We start from the raw sequence: 24,583 nt of genomic DNA, 5'->3' as shown, positions 1-24,583 counted from the left end.
ACGGAGGCCACTGTGTTCTTGGGGACCTTCAATGCTGCAGACATTTTTTGGTACCCTTCCCCAGATCTGTAACTCGACACAATCCTGTCTCGGAGCTCTACGAACAATTCCTTCGTCCTCATGGCTTGGGTTTTGCTCTGACATGCACTGTCAACTATGGGACCTTATAGACAGGTGTGTGCCTTTCCAAATCATGTCCAATCAATTGAATTTACCACAGGTGGACTCCAATCAAAGTTGTAGAAACATCTCAAGGAGGATCAATGGAAACAGGATGCACCTGAGCTCAATTTCTAGTCTCATAGCAAGGAGTATGAATATTTACGTAAATAAAGGTATGTTGTTTTTATTTTAATACATTTGCAAACCTTTCTAAAAACCTTTTTTCGCTTTGTCATTATGGGTATTGTGTGTAGATTGATGAGGAAAATGTTTTATTTAATCAATTTTAGAATAAGGCCGTAATGTAACAAAATGTGGAAGAAGGGGTCTGAATACTTTCCGAATGCACTGTATATATTTGTGTTAATATATATAGTTTGTTGACAATCTGCAGTAACCTTGTACACCACTAGTTGTCCCCAAACCACAGTGTGGGAACCACTGCTTTAATGCAAAGAAACATTTGTGGCCGCAAGCTATTCCTTCCGGTTACATCCAGATTCGGCCACCACAATGACGGTGGTGGTAATGCTTCTGCCACAGAGATGGTTCAGTAAACCGCATCGTGTGACTAATTAACCTTCTCTGAGACCTGAAAAGTTGGACTGGCGCCCTGAGTAGCATTCATTGTCTTGTCATTAAAACTTACCATGGCTGCCATATGGGCCACGGTCAAAAGTAGTGCACTACATGGAATAGGGTGCAAACACACTGACCACAAGATGATACTCTGACAGGTTGCTGAAGCCTCAGGTCCCCTGTGGGTGGCAGGCTTAGGGCCAGAACCAGAACAGTGCCATGGGTAGTGCCCACCCACAGGCTGGGACTGCCACTGCCGTCTGTCTTCCTGGGGAAACTCTCACTGAAGTGGAAGGAGGAGATGGCCTCGCGGGACTCCAACTCTATGCTGGTCACACTGGAGCTCCTCGAGCGGCTGAACAAACTGTCCTTGGCATCTGGATGGTGGCCCACAGAGGACAAATAGAGAGAGAGGGGAAGTGAGGGATAATATGAAAAGTGGATACTTTGATTTAGTAGGAATAGGAAAAGGAAAATAAGAGTGGTTATTAACCCAGGGACACAGAGGTACATCCAAGCTAGAGAGAATGAGAAAAAAACATCACATTTCTTCACAATGCACACAAGGAGCAGCACATGAAACACCCACCCAACGACAGTAGCACAAAATAAAGGAAATTCCAGAGAAACCACATGGCCTTTCATCACCGAGAGATTACCAGATATTGTGTTATTGTGTTTTCAAAAAATGTTGACAAATAAGTTCAGTGCCTAATTGACCTACAGTAACACCCTGGCCATTTGCCTAAAGAAAGCCTATTCTCAATGTGGAACGTCCACCCACAAAAAAACTACCTTATGCAGTACCACACTTGAGGAGACAAGGGGATTACTTTACTACAATATGAGTGGCAGTTTGAATAGCATGGGGAAAACATAGATGACTCATCTTTGTGTCTGTACCATGATGGTGCCTGTGAGAGCAGGGGCAGCCCCATTGAGGCCATCTCCATCTTGAAGTAGTCCATTTTCTTCTACTACTTCTAGGAGTTGGTAAACAAACTGGCTGTCTGGCTGGCTGACAGGTGGCATACTGTGCCACCTTGGAGTGTGTTGTTTAAACAGACATGAAGCCAAGGTTGGTGATTTACTGCCACGTGCTGGTTGTAGAATGTTTGCTCAAGAGAAGAATGGCTCATCCATTCTGGTGACCTGGATGGAATTATGTGATCCTTCCTTAACCTGTAGGAAGTCTCACCCAGTTGACTGCTTCAAAATGGTGAAAGCCCTCAATGGCAATGTCCATGCAAAAACGGGTTATTTCCAAGTAGTGATCACTATCCATCTCTGTGTCAAACACATTGCTGCATTCAACACACGTGTTTCAGAGAAGTAAACAAGAAAATAAGGATTTTCAACACAATGCAGACAGTAACTGAAGAACGTCCTCAAAAACAAAACAAGGGAACCAACAAGTCAGTCAGTGAGAGAGTTAGTGTTAAAGTTCAAAGTTCAGAACCAGCTAACAGTAGGCCTTAGCAGAAGAGGTGGGGGTTAGTACAAGTACCAGTTATCCCACTGCAGCCCAAGTCAATGGCACCCTATTACCTATACAGTGCACTACGTTTGACCTGAGCCCTATGTGGGCCCTGGTCAAAAGTAGTGCACTATATAGGGAATAGGGTGCCATTTCAGACGCAGACCACATGCCTGGTCCACTCACTGAGGTAAGGGACTGAGAGAGTCCTTTGTTGGGAGAGAGACTTCCTGGGCTCCTTGCCCTCCTTCACACAACAAAAGCGCTTCTTATACGGGAGAGAGCGCTGGCGTCGCACCCTCTTCTCTGCTCACAGAGAGGACGAGGGCAAACAGAGAGTACGTGTCTCAGTTTACCAGATTACAAGATAACAGCATTTGAATGTTGCACAGTAGTGTCTTTCTAAGCTTAGCCTGGTGGAACCAAAGCCTGATCGTGCGATAGCACACGATTCTGTTGTAATGGTAAACGAAGCTATCAACGAAGCTGGATCCACCAGGCTAGGACTCTCACAAAACAACATTTATGAACATGGAAAATGTAAGTAAAGTTTGGGGTACTTAAGGAGTGGGATTGGAACAGCACCTGAAAAGTAAAAGGGCAACGAGGGAATGTAAACAACACAGAGTTGTAAGGGCTTACCCAGGTCTGTCTTTTGCTCTGTAGGCGAGCAAATTTTCCTTGACATCTTGGCTGCAAGAAAAAAAAAGTATAAATAAAATAAAAAAAACATACCCTCTTTTACAACGGAATAAAACATTTTGAACTGGCCATATAAAATGACGCTTGTTTTGTTCACTCTCAGCAAATTTGTCATCCGCCATTCATTGGCAAAAAAAAGCGTGAGAGGAGAATGTAGAATTAGCATTGATCCTCAGAGGCAGCTGGTTATTGAGTGCATCATGCCGAACAGCCAGGCTAGGAGAAGTACCCTCTCTCACACAGTCAACGCGAGCCCAGCATTATTACACACACACAGCATGTAACGTCAAAAAAAGCAAGAGGTAGACAAGAAAAAGAGATTGAATTCAGGTTATTGTTACAATGGAAGGAAGACTGGAAAGGAGAGAGAGGGAAAATCATTCAAGGGAATAATCGAGTACCAAGGTCCTGTAATATAAATATTTAAATATTTTTGTCAAACCAAAACTTACGTTATTCTATTGATGAACATTCCCAATACCTCAAATTAGTTCAAAATTAGTAAGAGATTAATAGTCAGAATTACTTAACGTTTGAACCAGTGAAAAATTGCATCGCTTTGAGATTTGAGTGATTCTGTAAAAAGTTTGTGATCTTTATTTGACATTCTATTCTTTTCAGAGAGAACATGTGCTACAATGATTTTACTCTAGTGCAAAAAGCAGAGTAAATGTCATCCTAAGAGAGAAACGTGGAGGCCCCTCTTATCTGTCATGCATTTGACAAAGTGCGGCGGATCACTTCGACAGACAATCAGCCACCTTGTGATTGACGGCAACAACCCACAGATTGAGTGCATGTATCGTCTCCATCATCATCATCATCATTATTAGCACGTTGGATTAAGGCACAGCCTTGGTTAGAAGCCCAGTGAAGTCGGTGAGAGAGAAAGCAGTAGAGTTTATAACACAGGGATCATACACTACCAAAGTCATTGGCAACCGTCTTGGAAAACCGTCTGCTTTTGGACTTCACTGCAAATGTGTTTTAAAAAGACAAATGTAAAATTGCATTGCCGGTGGCCAGAACATACGGGAAGAATGAAGCTCAGTAGATGTGGTTGATTCATCAATGTAATACAGTACCCTTCTGTATGAACCTTTCCTGTTTGTGTTCATCGTCTGAATTGGTGGGTGACGTAGAGCCTACTGTATATGGCGACAACAACACTTCAGTGGACATCAACCCTTTCAACACTCCTTAACTGAGTCGATACCCAAAAGCAGCTAGTAAATAGATATGTCATACATGTGTCATTTGTACTTCTTCAAGTAAAAGGTAGATTGTGTTTTGTATTATACAGTAATGGAGAATGACATTTTACCTGACGTTGGTGATTTGTTGCTTTTCTCTTCTAAAGCGTTGTTTCCATTGTTGTTATCACTGAGAGCTGTGGAGAACAGACATGTCTTAGACCAACAGAGCTGTGGAGAACAGACATGTCTTAGACCAACGTGTTGTTATCACTGAGAGCTGTGGAGAACAGACATGTCTTAGACCAACGTGTTGTTATCACTGAGAGCTGTGGAGAACAGACATGTCTTAGACCAACGTGTTGTTATCACTGAGAGCTGTGGAGAACAGACATGTCTTAGACCAATGTGTTGTTATCACTGAGAGCTGTGGAGAACAGACATGTCTAAGACCAACAGAGCTGTGGAGAACAGGCATGTCTTAGACCAATGTGTTGTTATCACTGAGAGCTGTGGAGAACAGACATGTCTTAGACCAATGTGTTGTTATCACTGAGAGCTGTGGAGAACAGACATGTCTTAGACCAACGTGTTGTTATCACTGAGCTGTGGAGAACAGACATGTCTTAGACCAACAGAGCTGTGGAGAACAGACATGTCTTAGACCAACGTGTTGTTATCACTGAGAGCTGTGGAGAACAGACATGTCTTAGACCAACGTGTTGTTATCACTGAGAGCTGTGGAGAACAGACATGTCTTAGACCAACAGAGCTGTGGAGAACAGACATGTCTAAGACAAACAGAGCTGTGGAGAACAGGCATGTCTTAGACCAACATGTTGTTATCACTGAGAGCTGTGGAGAACAGACATGTCTTAGACCAACGTGTTGTTATCACTGAGAGCTGGGGAGAACAGACATGTCTTAGACCAATGTGTTGTTATCACTGAGAGCTGTGGAGAACAGACATGTCTTAGACCAACGTGTTGTTATCACTGAGCTGTGGAGAACAGACATGTCTTAGACCAACGTGTTGTTATCACTGAGAGCTGGGGAGAACAGACATGTCTTAGACCAACGTGTTGTTATCACTGAGCTGTGGAGAACAGACATGTCTAAGACCAACATGTTGTTATCACTGAGAGCTGTGGAGAACAGGCATGTCTTAGACCAACGTGTTGTTATCACTGAGAGCTGGGGAGAACAGACATGTCTTAGACCAACGTGTTGTTATCACTGAGAGCTGTGGAGAACAGACATGTCTTAGACCAACGTGTTGTTATCACTGAGCTGTGGAGAACAGACATGTCTTAGACCAACATGTTGTTATCACTGAGAGCTGTGGAGAACAGGCATATCTTAGACCAACGTGTTGTTATCACTGAGAGCTGGGGAGAACAGACATGTCTTAGACCAACGTGTTGTTATCACTGAGAGCTGTGGAGAACAGACATGTCTTAGACCAACGTGTTGTTATCACTGAGCTGTGGAGAACAGACATGTCTTAGACCAACGTGTTGTTATCACTGAGCTGTGGAGAACAGACATGTCTTAGACCAACGTGTTGTTATCACTGAGAGCTGGGGAGAACAGACATGTCTTAGACCAACGTGTTGTTATCACTGAGCTGTGGAGAACAGACATGTCTAAGACCAACAGAGCTGTGGAGAACAGACATGTCTTAGACCAATGTGTTGTTATCACTGAGAGCTGTGGAGAACAGACATGTCTTAAACCAACGTGTTGTTATCACTGAGAGCTGTGGAGAACAGACATGTCTTTGACCAACAGAGCTGTGGAGAACAGACATGTGTTAGACCAACGTGTTGTTATCACTGAGACCTGTGGAGAACAGATATGACAAAGACCAACGTGTTCTCTACAGTGAAGACTGCTGCTGACCATCAACTAGCTTCAAAGTGAGCTTAAGATGTTCATAGTTTGGAAAAATCTGAGGCAAGTAACTTTGGTAGGAGCAGCTTTTTAACTGAGCTGATAGATATTAACAAAGACTAAGGCTGTCAGTAATTGCAGTATATCTTCCCCATTCCTCCATGTGACTATCGTATGAAAATCATATTCCCTGTCCAGTTAAGCTACTTATTCATACACTTTTAAATAAGTGTCAGCTAAAATAAGTTGTCTGAATGCATGAAAACAAATGGTGATTGAAACAGATCGAAGAGAAGAAGAACGGAGAGAAAAAAATGGAGAAGACAACCGAGTATGATACACATGAGATGACTTACGGGCGTTAGAAGAACGATAAGTCTGTTTCACAGACTTATAAAAGATAGAAAGGCGGGCCATGCAAGACGTCACAGGTGGAATGTCTTTGTCTTTACAAGGCCAAAGAGAGAGAGCAACAGAGAAAGAGAGAGAGCAACAGAGAGAGAGAGAGAGAGCATCAGAGAGAGCATCAGAGAGAGAGAGAGAGAGAGAGAGAGAGCAACAGAGAGCGAGAGAGAGCAACAGAGAGCGAGAGAGAGAGAGCAACAGAGAGAGAGGGAGAGAGAGAGCAACAGAGAGAGAGGGAGAGAGAGAGCAACAGAGAGAGAGGGAGAGAGAGGGCAACAGAGAGAGAGAGGGCAACAGAGAGAGAGAGGGCAACAGAGAGAGAGAGGGCAACACAGAGAGAGAGGGCAACACAGAGAGAGAGGGCAACAGAGAGAGAGAGGGCAACAGAGAGAGAGAGGGCAACAGAGAGAGAGAGGGCAACAGAGAGAGAGAGGGCAACAGAGAGAGAGAGGGCAACAGAGAGAGAGAGGGCAACAGATAGAGAGAGGGCAAGCAACAGAGAGAGAGAGCAACAGAGAGAGAGAGAGACAAACAGAGGGAGAACAACAGTAAAGAAAGTTAAGACAAAACATTGATAAAAAAAATCATAAGAATAGAAAGAATCCAATGAACTCAGAGGCTAGCAACTGGGTCATCCACCAATTTAGTGCTCCAAGTGTAACTTGGTCCCAAAACAACGTTTGATTTCACCTCATTCTCTCTTTTTTTTTTATCATAAAGAGCACATGTTCAATTTCCTAAAAAAACATGTTTTCCTATCAAGAGGTTAAGTAAATAAAATATACTATAGTAAGTGTCTATTAAGTGCCAAATAAAAAGTAACAGGGTTGACGATTTCATCTCAAATCAGCCATAAATCCCCTTTTTGACAGGGGGAATTGAAGCTTATGTGCAACAGCGAGTGGCAATTGAGTGGCAATTGAAGAGCACGAGTGGAAAGAGGACAGAGAGAGGGGGGACAGAGGGGAGAGAGAGAAAGCAAGAGAGCAAGAGAACATGAGTGGGGGAATGACAGGAGTAGGGTTGCAAAGAGAGTGTATATTACTGGAAACTTTATAAGTTCACCAGTAAACTACAATACCAGAATTTTGGTATCTTAAAATGTTGGTATCACAAGACATCTAGTGGCCCTTTTGGATCTTTCACATTTTTACAACGGTCTGAAATTTTCTCTGACCTTCTGTGCGGCCTTATCACATGTAAAATACTGATACAATTAATTTTAAATAATATTTACATAGGGATATTGTTTTTTTAGGATATGTCGTTTTGACAATATAGTTTTTGCGCCAGTAACTGCGCCAAAACTCCAGTATTTTTCTTTCATAGCTTTATTCATCTTCTTTTTAAATAGGAAGCCAAGTTGTTTTCTGCACTTTTATTTCCACGACTGATCACTAGTTTTCTCATGGCGGTGTGGAACAGAGATGGTGCGTCTTTTGTAGACCAATAAGAGGGCTGCACCATTAAATGCAATTTTGTGTGTGCACAATAAAACATTTTGGGGGGAAAAAAATATTGTGAAACACTAGCATTACACTATTATTGTAGATATTAAAAATAAAAATCTGAAATTACAATGGAAAAATATGACATACAGCACCTTTAATATTATTACATTGTATTGCATTAGAAGTTTTAAACTTATTCCACGGATCCCTTGGCCAAAATTGGTTGAATCTGTTATAGTTGGTTATAGTATGCTCTCTCTAATTCTCTATTTCTCTCTTTCTTTCTCTCTCTCGGAGGACCTGAGCCCTAGGACCATGCCTCAGGACTACCTGACATGATGACTCCTTGCTGTCCTCAGTCCACCTGGCCGTGCTGCTGCTCCAGTTTCAACTGTTCTGCCTGTGATTATTATTATTTGACCATGCTGGTCATTTATGAAAATTTGAACATCTTGGCCATGTTCTGTTATAATCTCCACCCGGCACAGCCAGAAGAGGACTGGCCACCCCTCATAGCCTGGTTCCTCTCTAGCTTTCTTCCTAGGTTTTGGCCTTTCTAGGGAGTTTTTCCTAGCCACCGTGCTTCTACACCTGCATTACTTCCTGTTTGGGGTTTCAGGCTGGGTTTCTGTACAGCACTTTGAGATATCAGCTGATGTACGAAGGGCTATGTAAATAAATGTGATTTGATTAGTAATAAAAAAAGAGAAGAGATGTATATATATATATTTTTTTTTTTAAATCTCTCCGCAGACTCCCTGCAGTACCTCCGCGGCACAGACAGATCCCACTCATGATGAGCATGTTTCTCTGAGTTTCTACTGAGCCACTGAACAGATGGACAGTCCACCAGTGATGACAGAGAGATGGCTACTACAGGGGTGGAGCACTTAGGGTGTGAAGCCAAACTGGCTGCCAAGAGTGTGAGGCCTGCACCTCTAGCCAGCTCAGTGACTGGCTTTAAGAGTCATAGACAGACGAGCCCAAAAGTATTTGAACAGTGACATGTTTTGTTGATTTGATTCTGTACTCCAGCACTTTGGAATTTAAATGATACAATGACTACGAGGTTAAAGTGCAGACTGCCGTTTTAATTTGAGGCTATTTTCATCCATATCGGGTGAACCGTTTAGAGGTTACAGCACTTTTTCTACATAGCCAGCCCATTTTAGGGAACCAAAAGTATTTGTAAAAATTAACTTAAGGTTAGTATTTGGTCCAATATTCCTAGCATGCAATGACTACATCAAACCTCTGGCTACAAACTAGCATCCACATTAATATAAAAGTGTTAAGAAACAAATTCTATTATTTTTTACAATAACAGTGACTCAAAAATTACACAACAATTAACCATTCATTTCTATTGGGCACCAAATAATCGGAAACACAATCAAAACAAATTGCAAATGCATCCAACAAGATGTAGAGTCACAAGCTTTATGTAGTCATTGCGTGCTAGGAATATAGGACCAAATACTAAACTTTTGACTACAGTAAGTTAATATACAAGCAAATTGTCCCAATACTTTTGGTCCTCTAAAATGAAAAGACTAAAATGAAAAGACTATGCTGTAATTTCTAAATGGTTCACCCGATATGGAGGAAAATAACCTCAAATTAAAATATGACAGTCTACATTTTAAAGGCCCAATGTAGCCATTTTTATGTAACAAGTAAGTACCTAACTGTGATTGTTTTCAATTAAAATGGTTAAAAACAAACAAAAGAGCAATTTCTCAAGCAGGAAATCTGCTAAGAATGTCTGGGAGGGGTCTGAGTGGGGAGGGGAAAACTGAAAGCTAGCTGTTATTGGCAGAGGCTTGGAACTCTTTCTTATTGGTCTATAAAACAAATGTACCTGGTGATGTCACCAGGCAGGCCAAAACTCCATCCCACCAAAACAGGCTGAAATTTCAGGAAGTCTTTTCAAAAAGCTCTTACACTAAAAGGGCATTATCATTTTCACAATATTATTCTAACCTTATAGGAGTGGAAATATATTTAAATCACAGGAAAACCTATTTTTGATTGCACTGGGCCTTTAACCTCAGTCAGTGTGTCATTTCAAAGTGCTGGAGTAGAGAGCCAAAACGACAACAGAAATTGCCTCACTGAATATACAGTAGTTGTGTTCTCATTCGATCCCCTGGCTTTGACTATCAATGCCTTTCAGTCCGGACTACAACTCACTTGACATCACTATACTAATCCCTTTCATGACCCCGTCAGGTGGGAGCTCTAGGGAACATACTTAAGTTACTATCCCCTGCTGCTGCATGAAAAACTAAAATCGCAAAAGGAAGATATTGCAGTCTTTCTGATTCTACTTTCTGTCTGAATATACTCCCATGTCTCATTTCTGGGAACATACAACATGCCTTAGCCTACTCAACATTCAGGGAGCCCCTCACCTCCAGACGGCTGTGGTTTCTTGCGAGGCGACCGAGGCTGTCTCTGGTAGGGGTCTGAGGGACTGTACAGCTCTGACGTGCCCATGTTCAGGACGAGGGTCTTCTGAAGGTAGTCCACTACAGCCAGACCATTGCTGTTGCCAAACACCACACTGAGGGAAAAGAGAATGCGATAATTTAACCGAGGTCCTCTGCAGTTTTATAAACAACACAAAAAGGTTTTCAGCCCCTAAGGCAGGGGTGTCAAACTCATTCCATGGAGGGCCTAGTGTCTGCAGGTTGTAGTTTTTTTTAAATTTCAATTAAAACAGACAACCAGGTGTGGGGAGTTCCTTATTAATTAGTGACCTTAATTCATCAATCAAGTAAAAGGGAGGAGCGAAAACCCGCAGACACTCAGCCCTCCATGGAATGAGTTTGACACGTGTGCCCTAAGGCAACCAATAAAGCCTTTGATGCAGTTACAGTATATTCCCTTTGTGTATGATCTCTGCATGAATACAACTGCAGGTGATGTGTCTAATGTACACCGTGACCATCAAGAGTGCAGTGGTTCGTGCTGACACAGACAGACAGACAGGCAGACGTAGACCTACAGTCCGTATGAGGAGTTGACAGCCAGGCTGGTGATCTGCTGAGGCGGCTCCCCACTAACCCAGACCAGCTGAATTACCAGCTCCACCTGGTAACCAGGAGACTGCTTCAGAGGGGAGCTCCGGACCCTGCAGGGAAACAACACAACAGGATTAGGTGACTTGTGGTGTTAAACGTGCATACTGTAGTGTACCTAGATACACATCTACACTACCACCTACTGTTCACATGCATTTGTATCTGCATTAATCTTATATAGAAATAGCCTACTTATCTTCACGGATGGCACTTTTTGTAATAAAACACTATATTGGAGATTCTACAATTGAAAATGTCAATGCTAAGCAGGAAAAGAACATGAACTGTTTGGTTCGTACTTGAGGCATGGTACATTATCCCGGGGCCCGTCATCAGTTGTGGAGGGCTGGGTCTCAGGGGGTTCTCCCTCCTGGGTTGGGCAGGTGGAGTGCACTGGGGTAGATGGGGTGAGAGGATGCTCTCCTGCGGTGTCTGGAGAATCTACATCATCCAGCTCACACTGCATACGCACCTCCAACAGCTGAGAGTAAATAAATGTTACTTTTTTTTGTATTTGAGGAATTTAGCAGACACTCTTATCCAGAGCTATTTACAGTCATAATGAGGGCCCTGCGTTTTGGAGTATCATATCACCTAGAGTTTAACAATTAAAAATGAGAATTAAACCAAAAATGAAAGCAATTGAGGATGGTGCTGGACCATCTGATATAAAAAAGAAAAGGGGAAAGTTTGATAAAAAAAAAGCTTTATTTAAAAAGGTTAAAATCCAGGTCATGTGACATACATGCCCAAAACACGGGGCCGTAGTGATAATATCTAGTCATAAACATGAACACTAATAGCAGATAAAATGGGAAATCAGGGGGAAATATTGGTTTTGGAAATAGGTAAAGTTCAACGATTTTATAAATGGAGAAAGTCATAAAAGCAGGAATTCCAGATTAGTCAGGTAGAAAAAAACATCCCTGTAATATACCCACACATCCTAATATACAGTACATACAGTTGAAGTCAGAAGTTTACATACACTTAGGATGGAGTCATTAAAACTCGTTTTTCAAACACTCCACAAATTTCTTGTTTAACAAAGTATAGTTTTGGCAAGTCTGTTAGGACATCTACTTGGTGCATGACACAAGTCATTTTTCCAACAATTGTTTAAAGAAAGATTATTTCACTTATAATTCACTGTATCACAATTCCAGTGGGTGAGAAGTTTACATACACTAAGTTGACTGTGCCTTTAAACAGTTTAGAAAATTCCAGAAAATGATATCATGGCTTTAGAAGCTTCTGATAGGCTAATTGACATCTTTTGAGTCAATTGGAGGTTTACCTGTGGCTGTATTTCAAGGCCTACCTTCAAACTCAGTGCCTCTTTGCTTGTCATCATGGGGAAATCAAAACAAATCAGCCAAGACATAAGAAAAGAAATGTAGACCTCCACAAGTCTGGTTCATCCTTGGGAGCAAATTCCAAATGCCTGAAGGTACCACGTTCATCTGTACAAACAATAGTACGCAAGTATAAACACCATGGGACCACGCAGCCGTCATACCGCTCAGGAAGGAGACGCGTTCTGTCTCCTAGAGATGAACGTACTTTGGTGCGAAAAGTGCAAATCAATCCCAGAACAACTCCAAAGGACCTTGTGAAGATGCTGGAGGGACCAGGTACAAAAGTATCTATATCAACAGTAAAACGAGTCCAACATCAACATACCGCTCAGCAAGGAAGAAGCCACTGCTCCATAAAAAGGCCAGACACGGTTTGCAACTGCACATGGGGACAAAGATCGTACTTTTGGAGAAATGTCCTCTGGTCTGATGAAACAAAAATAGAACTGTTTGGCCATAATGACCATAGTTATGTTTGGAGGATAAAGGGGAGGCTTGCAAGCCGAAGAACACCATCCCAACCGTGAAGCATGGGGGCGGCAGCATCATGTTGTGGGGGTGCTTGCTGCAGGAGGGACTGGTGCACTTCACAAATTAGATTGCATCAAGAGGGTGGGAAATTATGTGGATATACTGAAGCAACATCTCAAGGTATCAGTCAGGAAGTTAAAGCTTGGTTGCAAATGGGTCTTCCAAATGAAAAAAGTTATAGCAAAATGGCTTAAGGACAACAAAGTCAAGGTATTGGAGTGGCCAGCACAATGCCCGGACCTCAATCCTATAGAAAATTTGTGGGCAGAACTGAAAAAGCGTGTGCGAGCAAGGAGGCCAACAAACCTGACTCAGTTACATCAGCTCTGTCAAGAGGAATGGGCCAAAATTCCCCCAACTTATTGTGGGAAGCTTGTGGAAGGCTACCCAAAACATTTGACCCAAGTTAAATGATTTAAAGGCAATGCTACCAAATATGAATTGAGTGTATGTAAACTTCTGACCCACTGGGAATGTGATGAAAGAAATAAAAGCTGAAATAAATCCTTCTCTCTACTATTATTCCAACATTTCACATTCTTACAATAAAGTGGTGATCCCAACTGACCTAAAACAGGGAATTTTTACTAGGATTAAATGTCAGGAATTGTGAAAAAACGGAGTTTAAATGTATTTGGCGACGGTGTATGTACTTCCGACTTCAACTTTATATTCAAAACGCTGCATTGGTATGATATTGAGAAACTGGTTGCTACAGTTACCTGCACCACCTCAGTGGTTATTTCCTGTTTGCTGAACCTATAGATGATGACGTGGGCAGAGACTCCAGCCACACACAGCATCCTGCTCTCTGGGCACCACGACAAGGTCTGGATGGCGTAGGGATCCTCATCCACTATCTCCGTGCTCGGCTTCTCCTCCTTACCATCCTTTAGAGCCTTCTCAAACACCTTGGCAGTCTTCAGCTTGTACAGTACTTGGAGCATTACTAGAACAAAGGAAGGGGGATATTGTACTGAACTGTTAGCAATGACCTACATACTACACACAAATGTATTCCATTGCTTTACAAAAGGGACAAACCATTGTGGTATTCTTATTTCAACCAATTATATAATCAAAGGAATCAAATGAAACGCCACTCACTTGCAGAAGCATCCCAAAACTTGATTGAGCCATCAGCATGTCTGTTCATTGCAAAGAAGGAAAATGAGAACAGTTTTGTTTGTAAATGGATACCATAAATATATAATAGAAATCCAGTTTATGTTAGGTAAGTGTTGTGCACATAGACGTATAAAGAATTACTTATAGAGGGGAATTATAGGATCTCTATGGTTGTGTTTCTGTCTCAGCCTTCAGGTGTTCGGTAGGTACTCACCCAGTGACGATGATCTCAGGGTAGCTTAGTGTGCCTTGGCCCCAGTTACCACCACTTATGGGCCATTCCTGGAAATACAAAAAAATACATTTACTACACAAATATAACCTTGTGACCACATTGATACAGTCAAAGCCCTATTCCAATATAATTGTTTTATGTCAGCCCTAGTCCAATATTTAAAACAAATTGTAAGCACATAACACATTTAACTTCTTTGGGATAAGGGGCAGTATTTTCATATCCGGATGAAAAGCGTGCCCAGAGTAAAATGCCTGCTACTCAGGCCCAGAAGCTAGGATATGCATATTATTAGTAGATTTGGATAGAAAACACTCTGGTTTCTAAAACTGTTTGAATGATGTCTGAGTATAACAGAACTCATATAGCAGGTGAAAACCTGAGAAAAATCCAACCAGGAAGTGGGAAATCTGAGGTTTGTAGTTTTTCAAGTGATTGCCGATCCAATATACAGTGTAAATGGGGTCAGATTGCACTTCCTAATGCTTCCACTAGATGTCAACAGTCTTTAGAAAGTTGTTTCAGGCTTCTATTGTGAAAGGGGAGAGAATAAGACCACTCACAGTAAGTGGCTCAGCTGAAAGCTATGAGTTGTTTATTGCGCGAGCTCTGTTCCCTTTCCTTTGGAATATTATTGAAGATTTATGATAAAAACATCCAAAAGATTGATTATAAACATCGTTTGACATGTTTCTATGAACCTCAATGGAACTTTTTTGACTTTTCGTCTGAACTTAGTGCCCGCGCTTTGTGCATTTGGATTAGTGAACTAAACGCGTGAACAAAAAGGAGGTATCTGGACATAAAGTTGGACTTTATCGAACAAAACAAACATTTATTGTGGAACTGCGATTCCTGGGAGTGCATTCTGATGAAGATCAAAGGTAAGTGAATATTAATAACGCTATGAGTGCCATCTGATGAAGATCAAAGGTTAGTGATTCATTTTATCTCTATTTCTGCTTATTGTGACTCATCTCTTTGGCTGAAAAATGGCTGTATGTTTTTTTGTGACTAGGCGCTGACCTAACATAATCGCATGGTATGCTTTCGCCGTAAAGCCTTTTTGAAATCAGAAACTGTGATAGGATTAACAAGAAGTTTATCTTTAAAATAGTGTATAATACTTGTATGTTTGAGGAATTTTAATTATGAGATTTCTGTTGTTTGAATTTGGCGCCCTGCACTTCCACTGGATGTTGGTCAGCTGGGGACGGTAGCGCCCCACCTAGCCTAGAGAGCCCTATTCCAATATTTAAAACAAATTGTAACCACATAACACCTTAAGTGGGATAAAGCCTATTTTCTAAAATGTTCTTTTCAAGTGGGATACATTACCTTCTTACTGTAACCCGGTCTCTTTTGCCAGGAGCCAACAGAGTAAAGTGCAGGTATGAGTTCAGGAGGGCAGTCAGCAAAATATTCTACGCACGTCACTGGAGACTTGTGGATCGACAAAGAGTACGGGTTCTCAAATATTGGGTATCTGTCAATCAAAAGGGAAAAGGCTGTGGTTGTAAGACACTAAGACTTAGAAGAACAATATTACTTCATTACTTTACATTCTAACCCCACCCCCCTACTATATGTCAAGTCTGCAAACAGTAGGCCATCGTTCCATGTATCGTGCCACCATAAGTAAACATGCAAGTAAGCGCACAAGTAGCCTACTGTAACAACAAAACTCACCCAATTTGTCTAAGGTCGATGACAACTAAATCCTTTTCCAAAAGGACAACTACGGCATAAGGATCCTGGAAATCTGTGATGCAGAAAAAAAGTTCAAACATGTTAAGAAGAGTTAAACCATGGGGAAAAAGACAGAAAAGTCTTGATAAAGAAATCCTAATCACAGTGTTAGATATTGAAGTTTAATATACATAAATTATTCACACCCCTTGACTTTTTCCACATTTTGTTGTTTAACCTCTTAAATGTAAAGATTTTTTTTTCCAGTTCAGTCTGGTATGAGAACGGAAGCCCTTATCTGCAAAAGCAGGGTGTCTGCGGAATGCTGAGTATCATGGCTATTGATCTGTGCCTTAAAATATTTGGTGTGGCTTACTATCATATATGGGCATACGAATGTATAAGGGCAGGCTGAGACGAAGACCTCATTTCAAGATGGCTGCTACCTCCATTCCGGTTAGCGTTGTGAAGCATAAAATAAATAAACACCGAATACGTCGATACACACTGAAATCCGGGACTCCCGAGTGGCGCAGCGGTCTAAGGCACTGCATCTCAGTGCTAAGAGCGTCATTACAGACCCTGGTTCGATCCCGGGCTGTATCACAACCGGCCATGATCGGGAGTCCCATAGGGCAGCGCACAATTGGCCCAGTGTCAGCCGGGTTAGGGGAGGATTTGGCCAGGGTAGGCCGTTTTTGTAAAATAAGAATTTGACTGTCTTGCCTAGTTAAATAAAGGTTGAATAAAAAAATAAAACGAGGATCTCTTATTTGGCTGTCTGTGACCTACCGTTATTGACCACCAGCCCCGAGAGTCAAAATGTTTATTTTACACAACATTTTCACCAAACATCTAACAAGGTAAGCTTCCATTTGGTCTGTGTTTGCGTTATAGATACATGGCAGGTATGAAATTAATTATTAGGTTGGTAGGAACAAATCTAGCCTATTGTCAATGTTATCTGATGATGTATGACTTAATGGCAATGTGAATGTCCACCGAGTGACTATATCTTTGCTCATTAAAAACATGACATCAGGCTCCTTATGCGCCGTAGGCATCCATTACACAGGGGATTGGCTACTATGGCACATTGATAGTCTTGTAGCCAATGAGATATGTTTTCTAGGGATATGCAGTTGACCTGGGTGAGAGAAAGCAAGGCCTAGAACCTTTTATGTATAATGAAAACTATTGCTACCTGGCCCAGAGACAAGCCGCACTAAGCATGCTACATTACATTGTAAAACAGATTTCATCGTTTAGCATAAAAGATGGCTTCTTAAGGGGGAAATAAACTAAGAATATCGAACAGGAAGCTAAAAAGAAGGCAGCTATGAATAAGCATACCGGCATAGAAGCTTTTAATAAAATACTACCGAATCAATACTAATCGGATCAGGGGAGCGATTTGGACAGCGAGGATTTCGACTTGGCCGACAGTATATTACATTTACGCAAATCATGAATGCTTTTAAAAATCTTTAAATGTATTACGTTCCAAATAAATGTTATCTTCCATGGAAATACATGGGTAGCCATGACAAAGGACCCCCCCCCCCCCCCCCCCAATAGTGATCGACTATCGAGGACCACTATGGGGCGATGTAGGCTTGTACACAATCTCCCAACCTTACACACACACTCTGTGTGGTTACAGTAGGCTAACATATATCAATGGTTTAATGAACAGCAGTAACATCAGGCAGGATTTAGGCTGCCAACTGCCTAGCCAGTTGTAGCTCAATCTTGGGTGCAATGATCACGTTCCCGCACTGAGTGACTGTGTGGACGCTCATTGATTTAACATTACGTTAGCCTACATGCTACACTAGTAAAGTTAGAAATTATATAGCTGTCGGCTATATTAGCCACAACTTACCGTTCTTTGAGCAGCTTCAAATGTCGAACAAAGTTGGAAACTGTTGCGCCTCTGTCTGTAATTTTCTTCCTGCATGTTTTGCAAGTTGCAATCTGTTTTTTTGTTGATACAGCGTCGTCTTTATAATTTTGGGTATCATCTTTCCAAGGGCTCCATCTGAATTCACCCGCCGACGTTCCTCTGCACTGCCACGCACAACTTTTTCTCAGCTGGCACAATTTGATTGGCTGCTGTCCGATTCAAACTGTAATCCATTAAATGAAGAGTTGATGCACTGCACACTTTTTAATAGGATCATTTTTAATATTTGGGCTTGGGGAGGGTATCAAGTCAAAAGGCTCAAGTCCAAATCAAGTCACGAGTCATTGGTATTAAAATCAAAGTCGAGTTGCAAGTCATCATAGTTGTGACTGGAGTCCAAGTCATGTGACTCGAGTCCACACCTCTGATAAGAGGGGTTGGCTACAGTAAATGGTTTCATTCACCACAAGCAGATGGCCAAAGCCCTCTCTCCCAGTTGGCCTTCGAGAGCAGCTGGTGTTGGAAATGGCCGAATTGGGGGCCCAAAGCACCATCACAAGACCCCCACTCAAGGTGAACGCCACTACCCAACACGCATACCAAAAGACAAAAGGAAGAACTGCAAGCATTGCACAAAACACAAAAGGGGGAAAAGGGGGGATGCCAGATCTTCTGTCTGAAATGGCAGTTCGCTTTTTGTTTCCTGGCAGAGAGGGACCGCTTCAAAGACTATCATGACATGCACAAGCTATGGTGAAAGTGAAATCTAATCACCTACACCTGGGATGTAAATCCAACACGAATGCCATTTGTAAATAGTTCAGCTTATTTCTATTTTTGCACCTTTTTTAGTGAAGGACACATGTCTAAACAAGTTTATGTTTGAGAACACATTTTTATATATATTTTATGTAAATCTGTTGCTTTTATATTGTTTTGTATGTGGGGCCAATACATTGGATATGCCTAGGCTAAAAGATCAGGCACTTTGGAGAGGTTGAAAAAAAAAAACACTTGGATATCCCCTGTATGTACCCCGACACCACAACAATGTTTGAGAGAGGTTGGTGTTGTAGAAATGTAGTTTTTATAGTGAACAATAATTTTTAGGCACGTCCAGTGTGCAAAAACACTTGAATGTACCCTGGATACCCCATAACACCACCACAATGTTTGAGTGAGGTTGATATGGTATGAATTGCGTTTTCATACTGAACAAATAGCATTTAGGGATTGCAAATATGTAATAGCACTGGAATTATCTAATTTACAGACATGCCACTTTGGAGAGGTTTAGGGACACTTGGAAATGTCCCGTGACCACACCTGAAACCACTTACTAAAACATCTGCCCATTTCTAGTTGTTGGGTCTATCAATCCCATTTAAAAAAAAATATTTTTCACATGTTGTGGAAGCCATCTGATGTGTTTCCAGCTCTGGGAATCAATAATTCACTCATAGCTTGTCAATGAAAGACAACTTTCAAAATAAAAAAACAAAACAAAATGTTATTTTGTGTGTGCTTGATCTTGTGTATTCTGAACTATGTAACGCCTATCTATCTGCTGGTTATTTCCTCAATTTTTTTTTTTACCTTTATTTAACTAGGCAAGTCAGTTAAGAACAAATTCTTATTTACAATGACGGCCTAGGAACAGTGGGTTAACTGCCGGGGGCAGAACGACAGATTTGTACTTTGTCAGCTCGGGGGTTTGAACTTGCAACCTTCCGGTTACTAGTCCAACCTTCCGGTTACTAGTCCAACGCTCTAACCACTAGGCTACCCTGCCAATCTCCCAGATTTCTTCTTTCCAAATATACCAAGTTATGGCATGTCAGATTTTGTGTCACAAGCCTACCTACACACAATACCCCATAATGTCAAAGTGGAATTATGTTTAAAATAAAATTTAAAAAATGACAAATTAATGAAAAATGAAAAGCTGAAATGTCTCGAGTCAATAAGTATTTAACCTCTTTATTACTGCAAACCTAAATACGTTTAGAAGTAAAAATGTGCTTAACAAGTCACATAAGTTGAATGGACTGTGTGCGCAATAATAGTGTTTAACATGATTTATGAATGACTACCTCATCTTTGCACCCCACACATACAATTATCTGTAAGGTCCCTCAGTCGAGCAGTGAATTTCAAACACAAATTCAATAACAAAGACCAGGGAGGTTTATCAATGCCTCACAAAGACGGGCACCTATTTGTAGATGGGTAAACAAAAATGGAATATCCCTTTGAGCATGGTGAAGTTACTACAAAGATACAGGCATCCTTCATAACTCAGTGGCCGGAAAGGAAGGAAATAACTCAGGGAATTCACCATGAGGCCAATGGTGACTTTAAAACGGTTACAGAGTTTAATGGGTGTGATAGGAGAAAACTGAGGCTGGATCAACAACATTGAAGTTACTCCACAATACTAACCTAATTGGCAGAGTGAAAAGAAGGAAGCATGTACAGAATAAAAATATTCCAAAACATGCATCCTGTTTTCAGCAAGGCACTAAAGTAATACTGAAAAAAATGTGGCAAAGCAATGAACTGAACAAAAAGTGTTATGTTTGGGGCAAATCTAATACAACACGTTACTGATTACCTCTCCTTATATTTTCAAGCATAGTGGTGGCTGCATCATGTTATGGGTAATCGTTAAGGACTGGGGAGTTTTTCAGGATAAAAAAAATAAACAAAATGGAGCTAAGCACCGGAAGAATACTAGCTTTCCACCAGACACTGGGAGATGAATTCACCTTTCAGCAGGAAAATTACCTAAAACACAAGGCCAAATCTACACTGGAGTTGCTTACCAAGAAGAAAGTGAATGTTCCGGAGTGGCCGAATTACAGCTTTGACTTAATTTTACTTGAAAATATATGGCAAGACCTGAAAATGGTTGTCTAGCAATGATCAACAACCAATTGACAGAGCTTGAAGAATTTTGAAAATAATTGGCAAATGTTGCACAATCCAGGTGTGGAAAGCTCTTAGAGACTCACAGCTGTAATCTATAAAGTATGGTCTCAGGGGTGCAAATACTTAAGTAAATGAGATATTTCAATAAATTTCAAAAAACAAGTTTTCCCTTTGTCATTATGGGGTATTGTGTGTACATGGGTGAGAGAAGAAAATCTAATCCATTTTGAATTCTGGCGGTAACACAACAAAATGGGGAATAAGTTATGAATACTTTCTGAAGGCACGGTGGCTCTCAAAAAGTATCATTATCCAATTTCAAAATGTTTTTTTTTTTACAGCTATATGCTTCTATAGTATAAAACTCTAACTCACCATTTGGATATGGTGTTTCGCAGAGCGTGAGGAAGTCTACGATGGGATAGTTCATCTCCAGGAGGGCAGTACTCTTCCCATGCATCACCGTCAGACAGGCTCTCCTGCACCCTGTGTCATAGGACAGGCCTCCAGACATGACCACAAAGGCGTCCCTAGATAAGAAAAAACAAGTACAGTAAATAAATAATACAAGACCTATCATATGCTCAAGTGTGTCACAGGACAACGTGTGGGTCCCTGGACTAGCCTTTATTTATTATTGTTTATTAGGACAACCAATCACTCACCCAGCTCTTGTCGTTTTGTACTCCACTTTAAGGATAGGTTTACATGGTTCTGGCTTCTTTCCATCCTTGGGCTGCTTACCTGAGATGTCATTTTGCACACACAAAAAAATGTATTTCTGTAGACTGATTTATAGAACTCGTAAACATGTATTTCAATTCCCACATAAACATGTAGTCTATCATAACTAATTTAGGCATGCTCAAATTGTTAGCTAGATTACTTGTTGGTTATTACTGCATTGTCGGAACTAGAAGCACAAGCATTTCGCTACACTCGCATTTACATCTGCTAACCATGTGTATGTGACAAATAACATTTTATTTCAAATGAAATTGTATTCGTCACATGCGCTGAAAAATGTATTTGCCACATGCGCTGAATACAACAGGTGTAGACCTCACAGTAAAATACTTACTTACAAGCCCTTAACCAACATTGCAAAGATTAAACCATTTTTTAAAAGTTGCTAAATAAACTAAAGGAAAAATAGTAACACAAAATAATTTTAACAAGGCTATATACAAGGAGTACCGGTACCGAGTCAATGCGCAGGGGTTCGGGTTAGTTGAGGAAATTGAAGTAATATGTACATGTAGGTAGGAGTAAAGTGACTATGCATAGATAATAAACAGAATGTAAATGTGTGTGTGTGTGTGTAGCGTCAATATGCATGTGTGTGTGTTTTGTGTGTGTCCGTGTATGTGTGTGTGTGTGTGTGTGTGTGTGTGCGTGTGGTTAGAGTCCAGTGAGTATACACCAAGCCCGTGCAAGAGTCAGTGCAAAAAATAATAACAAATAAGAATAAAATAAGGGGGTCAATGTAAATAGTCCATTTGATTAACTGTTCAGCAGTCTTATGGCTTGGGGGTAAAAGCTGTTTATGAGCCTTTTGGTCCCAGACAAGGTGCTCCAGTACCACTTGCCATGTCATCGACTTGGGTAGCTCGAGTCAAAAAAATGTAGGCCCTTCTGACACCGCCTGGTATAGAGGTCCTGGATGGCAGGAAGCTCGGTCCCAGTGATGTACTGGGCCATACGCACTACTCTCTATAGGGCCTTGCGATCAGAAGCCGGATACTCTCGATGGTGCAGCTGTAGAGCTTTTTGAGGATCTGACGTTCCATGCCAAATCTTTTCAGTCTGCTAAGGGGGAATATGCGTTATCATGCCCTCTTCACAACTGTGTTGGTGTGTTTGGACTAGAGGTCGACCGATTAATCGGAAGGGCCGATTAATTAGGGCCGATTTCAAGTTTTCATAACAATCGGAAATTGGTATTTTTGGGGCCGCTGATTTTGCCGATTTAAAAATAAAAAAATGTTTATTTTTTATACCTTTATTTAACTAGGCAAGTCAGTTTAGAACACATTCTTATTTTCAATGACGGCCTAGGAACGGTGGGTTAACCTGCTCGTTCAGGGGCAGAACAACAGATTTTCACCTTGTCAGCTCGGGGATCCCAATCTTGCAACCATACAGTTAACTAGTCCAATGCTATAACCACATGCCTCTTGTTGCACTCCACAAGGAGACTGCCTGTTACGCGAATGCAGTAGAAGCCAAGGTAATATGCTAGCTAGCATTAAAGTAATCTTGTAAAAAACAATCAATCAATCATAAGCACTAGTTAACACATGGTTGATGATATTACTAGTTTATCTAGCGTGTCCTGCATTGCATATAATCGATGCAACGCTGGGGGATGATTTAACAAAAGCGCATTTGCGAAAAAAGCACAATCGTTGGACGACTGTACCTAACCATAAACACCAATGCCTTTCTTAAAATCAACACACAGAAGTATATATTTTTAAACCTGCATATTTAGCTAAAAGAAATCCAGGTTAGCAGGCAATGTTAACCAGGTGAAATTATGTCACTTTTCTTGTGTTCATTGCACGCAGAGTCAGGGAATATATGCAACAGTTTGGGCCGCCTGGCTCGTTGCGAACTAATTTGCCAGAATTGTACGTAATTATGACATAATATTAAAGGTTGTGCAATGTAACAAGAATATTTAGACTTAGGGATGCCACCCGTCAGATAAAATACCGAATTGTTCCGTATTTCACTGAAATAATAAATGTTTTGTTTTCGAAATGATAGTTTTCGGATTTGACCATATTAATGACCAAAGGCTCGTATTTGTGTGTTATAACTAAGTCTATGATTTGATAGAGCAGTCTGACTGAGCGATGGGTGGCAGCAGCAGGCTCGTAAGCATTCATTCAAACAGCACTTTTGTGCGTTTTGCCAGCAGCTCTTCGCAAGCACAACGCTGTTTATGACTTCAAGCCTATCAGCCTAATGGCTGGTGTAACCGATGTGAAATGGCTAGCTAGTTAGCGGGGTGCGCGCTAATAGCGTTTCAAACATCACTCGCTCTGAGACTTGGAGTAGTTATTCCTCTTGCTCTGCAAGGGCCGCGGCTTTTGTGGAGCGATGGGTAATGCTTCTTCGAGTGTGGCTGTTGTCGATGTGTTCCTGGTTCGAGCCCAGGTAAAGGCGAGGAGAGGGACGGAAGCTATACTGTTACACTGGCAATACTATAGTGCCTATAAGAACATCCAATAAATAAAGGTATATAAAATTCAAATTGTATAGAGAGAAATAGTCCTATAAATACTATATTAACTACAACCTAAAACCTCTTACCTTGGAATATTGAAGTCTCATGTTAAAAGGAACTTTCATATGTTCTCATGTTCTGAGCAAGGAACTCAAACGTTAGCTTTTTTACATGGCAAATATTGCACTTTTACTTCTCCAACACTTTGTTTTTGCATTATTTAAACCAAATTGAACATGTTTCCTTATTTATTTGAGGCTAAATTGATTTTTTATGATGTATTATATTAAGTTAAAATAAGTGTTCATTCAGTATTGTTGCAATTGTCATTATTACAAAAAAACAAAAACAAAAAAATTGTCAGATTAATCGGTATCTGCTTTTTTTGGTCCTCCAACAAACGGTATCAGCGTTGAAAAATCAGAATCGGTCGACCTCTAGTTTGGACCATGATAGGTCCCTAGTGATGTGGACACCAAGGAACTTAAAGATCTCGACCCGCTCCACTACAGCTCCGTCGATGTGAATGGGAGTGTGCTCGGCCCTCCTGTTCCTGTAGTCCACTATCAGCTCCTTTTTCTTGCTCACGTTGAGGGAGAGGTTGTTGTTATGGCACCACACT

The 24,583-nt window shown here is 41.1% G+C and overlaps 1 protein-coding gene across 5 annotated transcripts in view; it reads right to left on the bottom strand.

The window, feature by feature from the left end:
• LOC110497586 (syntaxin-binding protein 5) overlaps positions 1–24,583 on the bottom strand; it is a 54,529-nt gene that overhangs the window by 5,469 nt on the left and 24,477 nt on the right. Inside the window, exons 9-24 of one of the 5 annotated variants that reach the window (XM_036954539.1) lie at positions 21,392–21,470; positions 21,102–21,256; positions 15,890–15,962; positions 15,539–15,686; positions 14,180–14,247; positions 13,945–13,985; positions 13,560–13,786; positions 11,248–11,429; positions 10,873–10,998; positions 10,277–10,428; positions 4,245–4,310; positions 4,006–4,068; positions 3,847–3,894; positions 2,861–2,911; positions 2,405–2,524; positions 879–1,118 (exon numbers count right to left, since the gene is read on the bottom strand). In XM_036954539.1, the coding sequence (XP_036810434.1) occupies positions 879–1,118; positions 2,405–2,524; positions 2,861–2,911; positions 3,847–3,894; positions 4,006–4,068; positions 4,245–4,310; positions 10,277–10,428; positions 10,873–10,998; positions 11,248–11,429; positions 13,560–13,786; positions 13,945–13,985; positions 14,180–14,247; positions 15,539–15,686; positions 15,890–15,962; positions 21,102–21,256; positions 21,392–21,470 (1,839 nt within the window). The remainder of the gene's footprint in view (positions 1–878; positions 1,119–2,404; positions 2,525–2,860; positions 2,912–3,846; positions 3,895–4,005; positions 4,069–4,244; positions 4,311–10,276; positions 10,429–10,872; positions 10,999–11,247; positions 11,430–13,559; positions 13,787–13,944; positions 13,986–14,179; positions 14,248–15,538; positions 15,687–15,889; positions 15,963–21,101; positions 21,257–21,391; positions 21,471–24,583) is intronic. The other 4 variants (XM_036954541.1, XM_036954540.1, XM_036954542.1 and 1 more) reach the window with 4 other exon arrangements.

The sequence above is a fragment of the Oncorhynchus mykiss genome, chromosome 19, assembly GCF_013265735.2.
Source record: "Oncorhynchus mykiss isolate Arlee chromosome 19, USDA_OmykA_1.1, whole genome shotgun sequence".
In the NCBI taxonomy this organism is placed as follows: Eukaryota; Metazoa; Chordata; class Actinopteri; order Salmoniformes; family Salmonidae; genus Oncorhynchus; species Oncorhynchus mykiss.
This window is presented reverse-complemented; position numbering and strand designations above follow the sequence as displayed.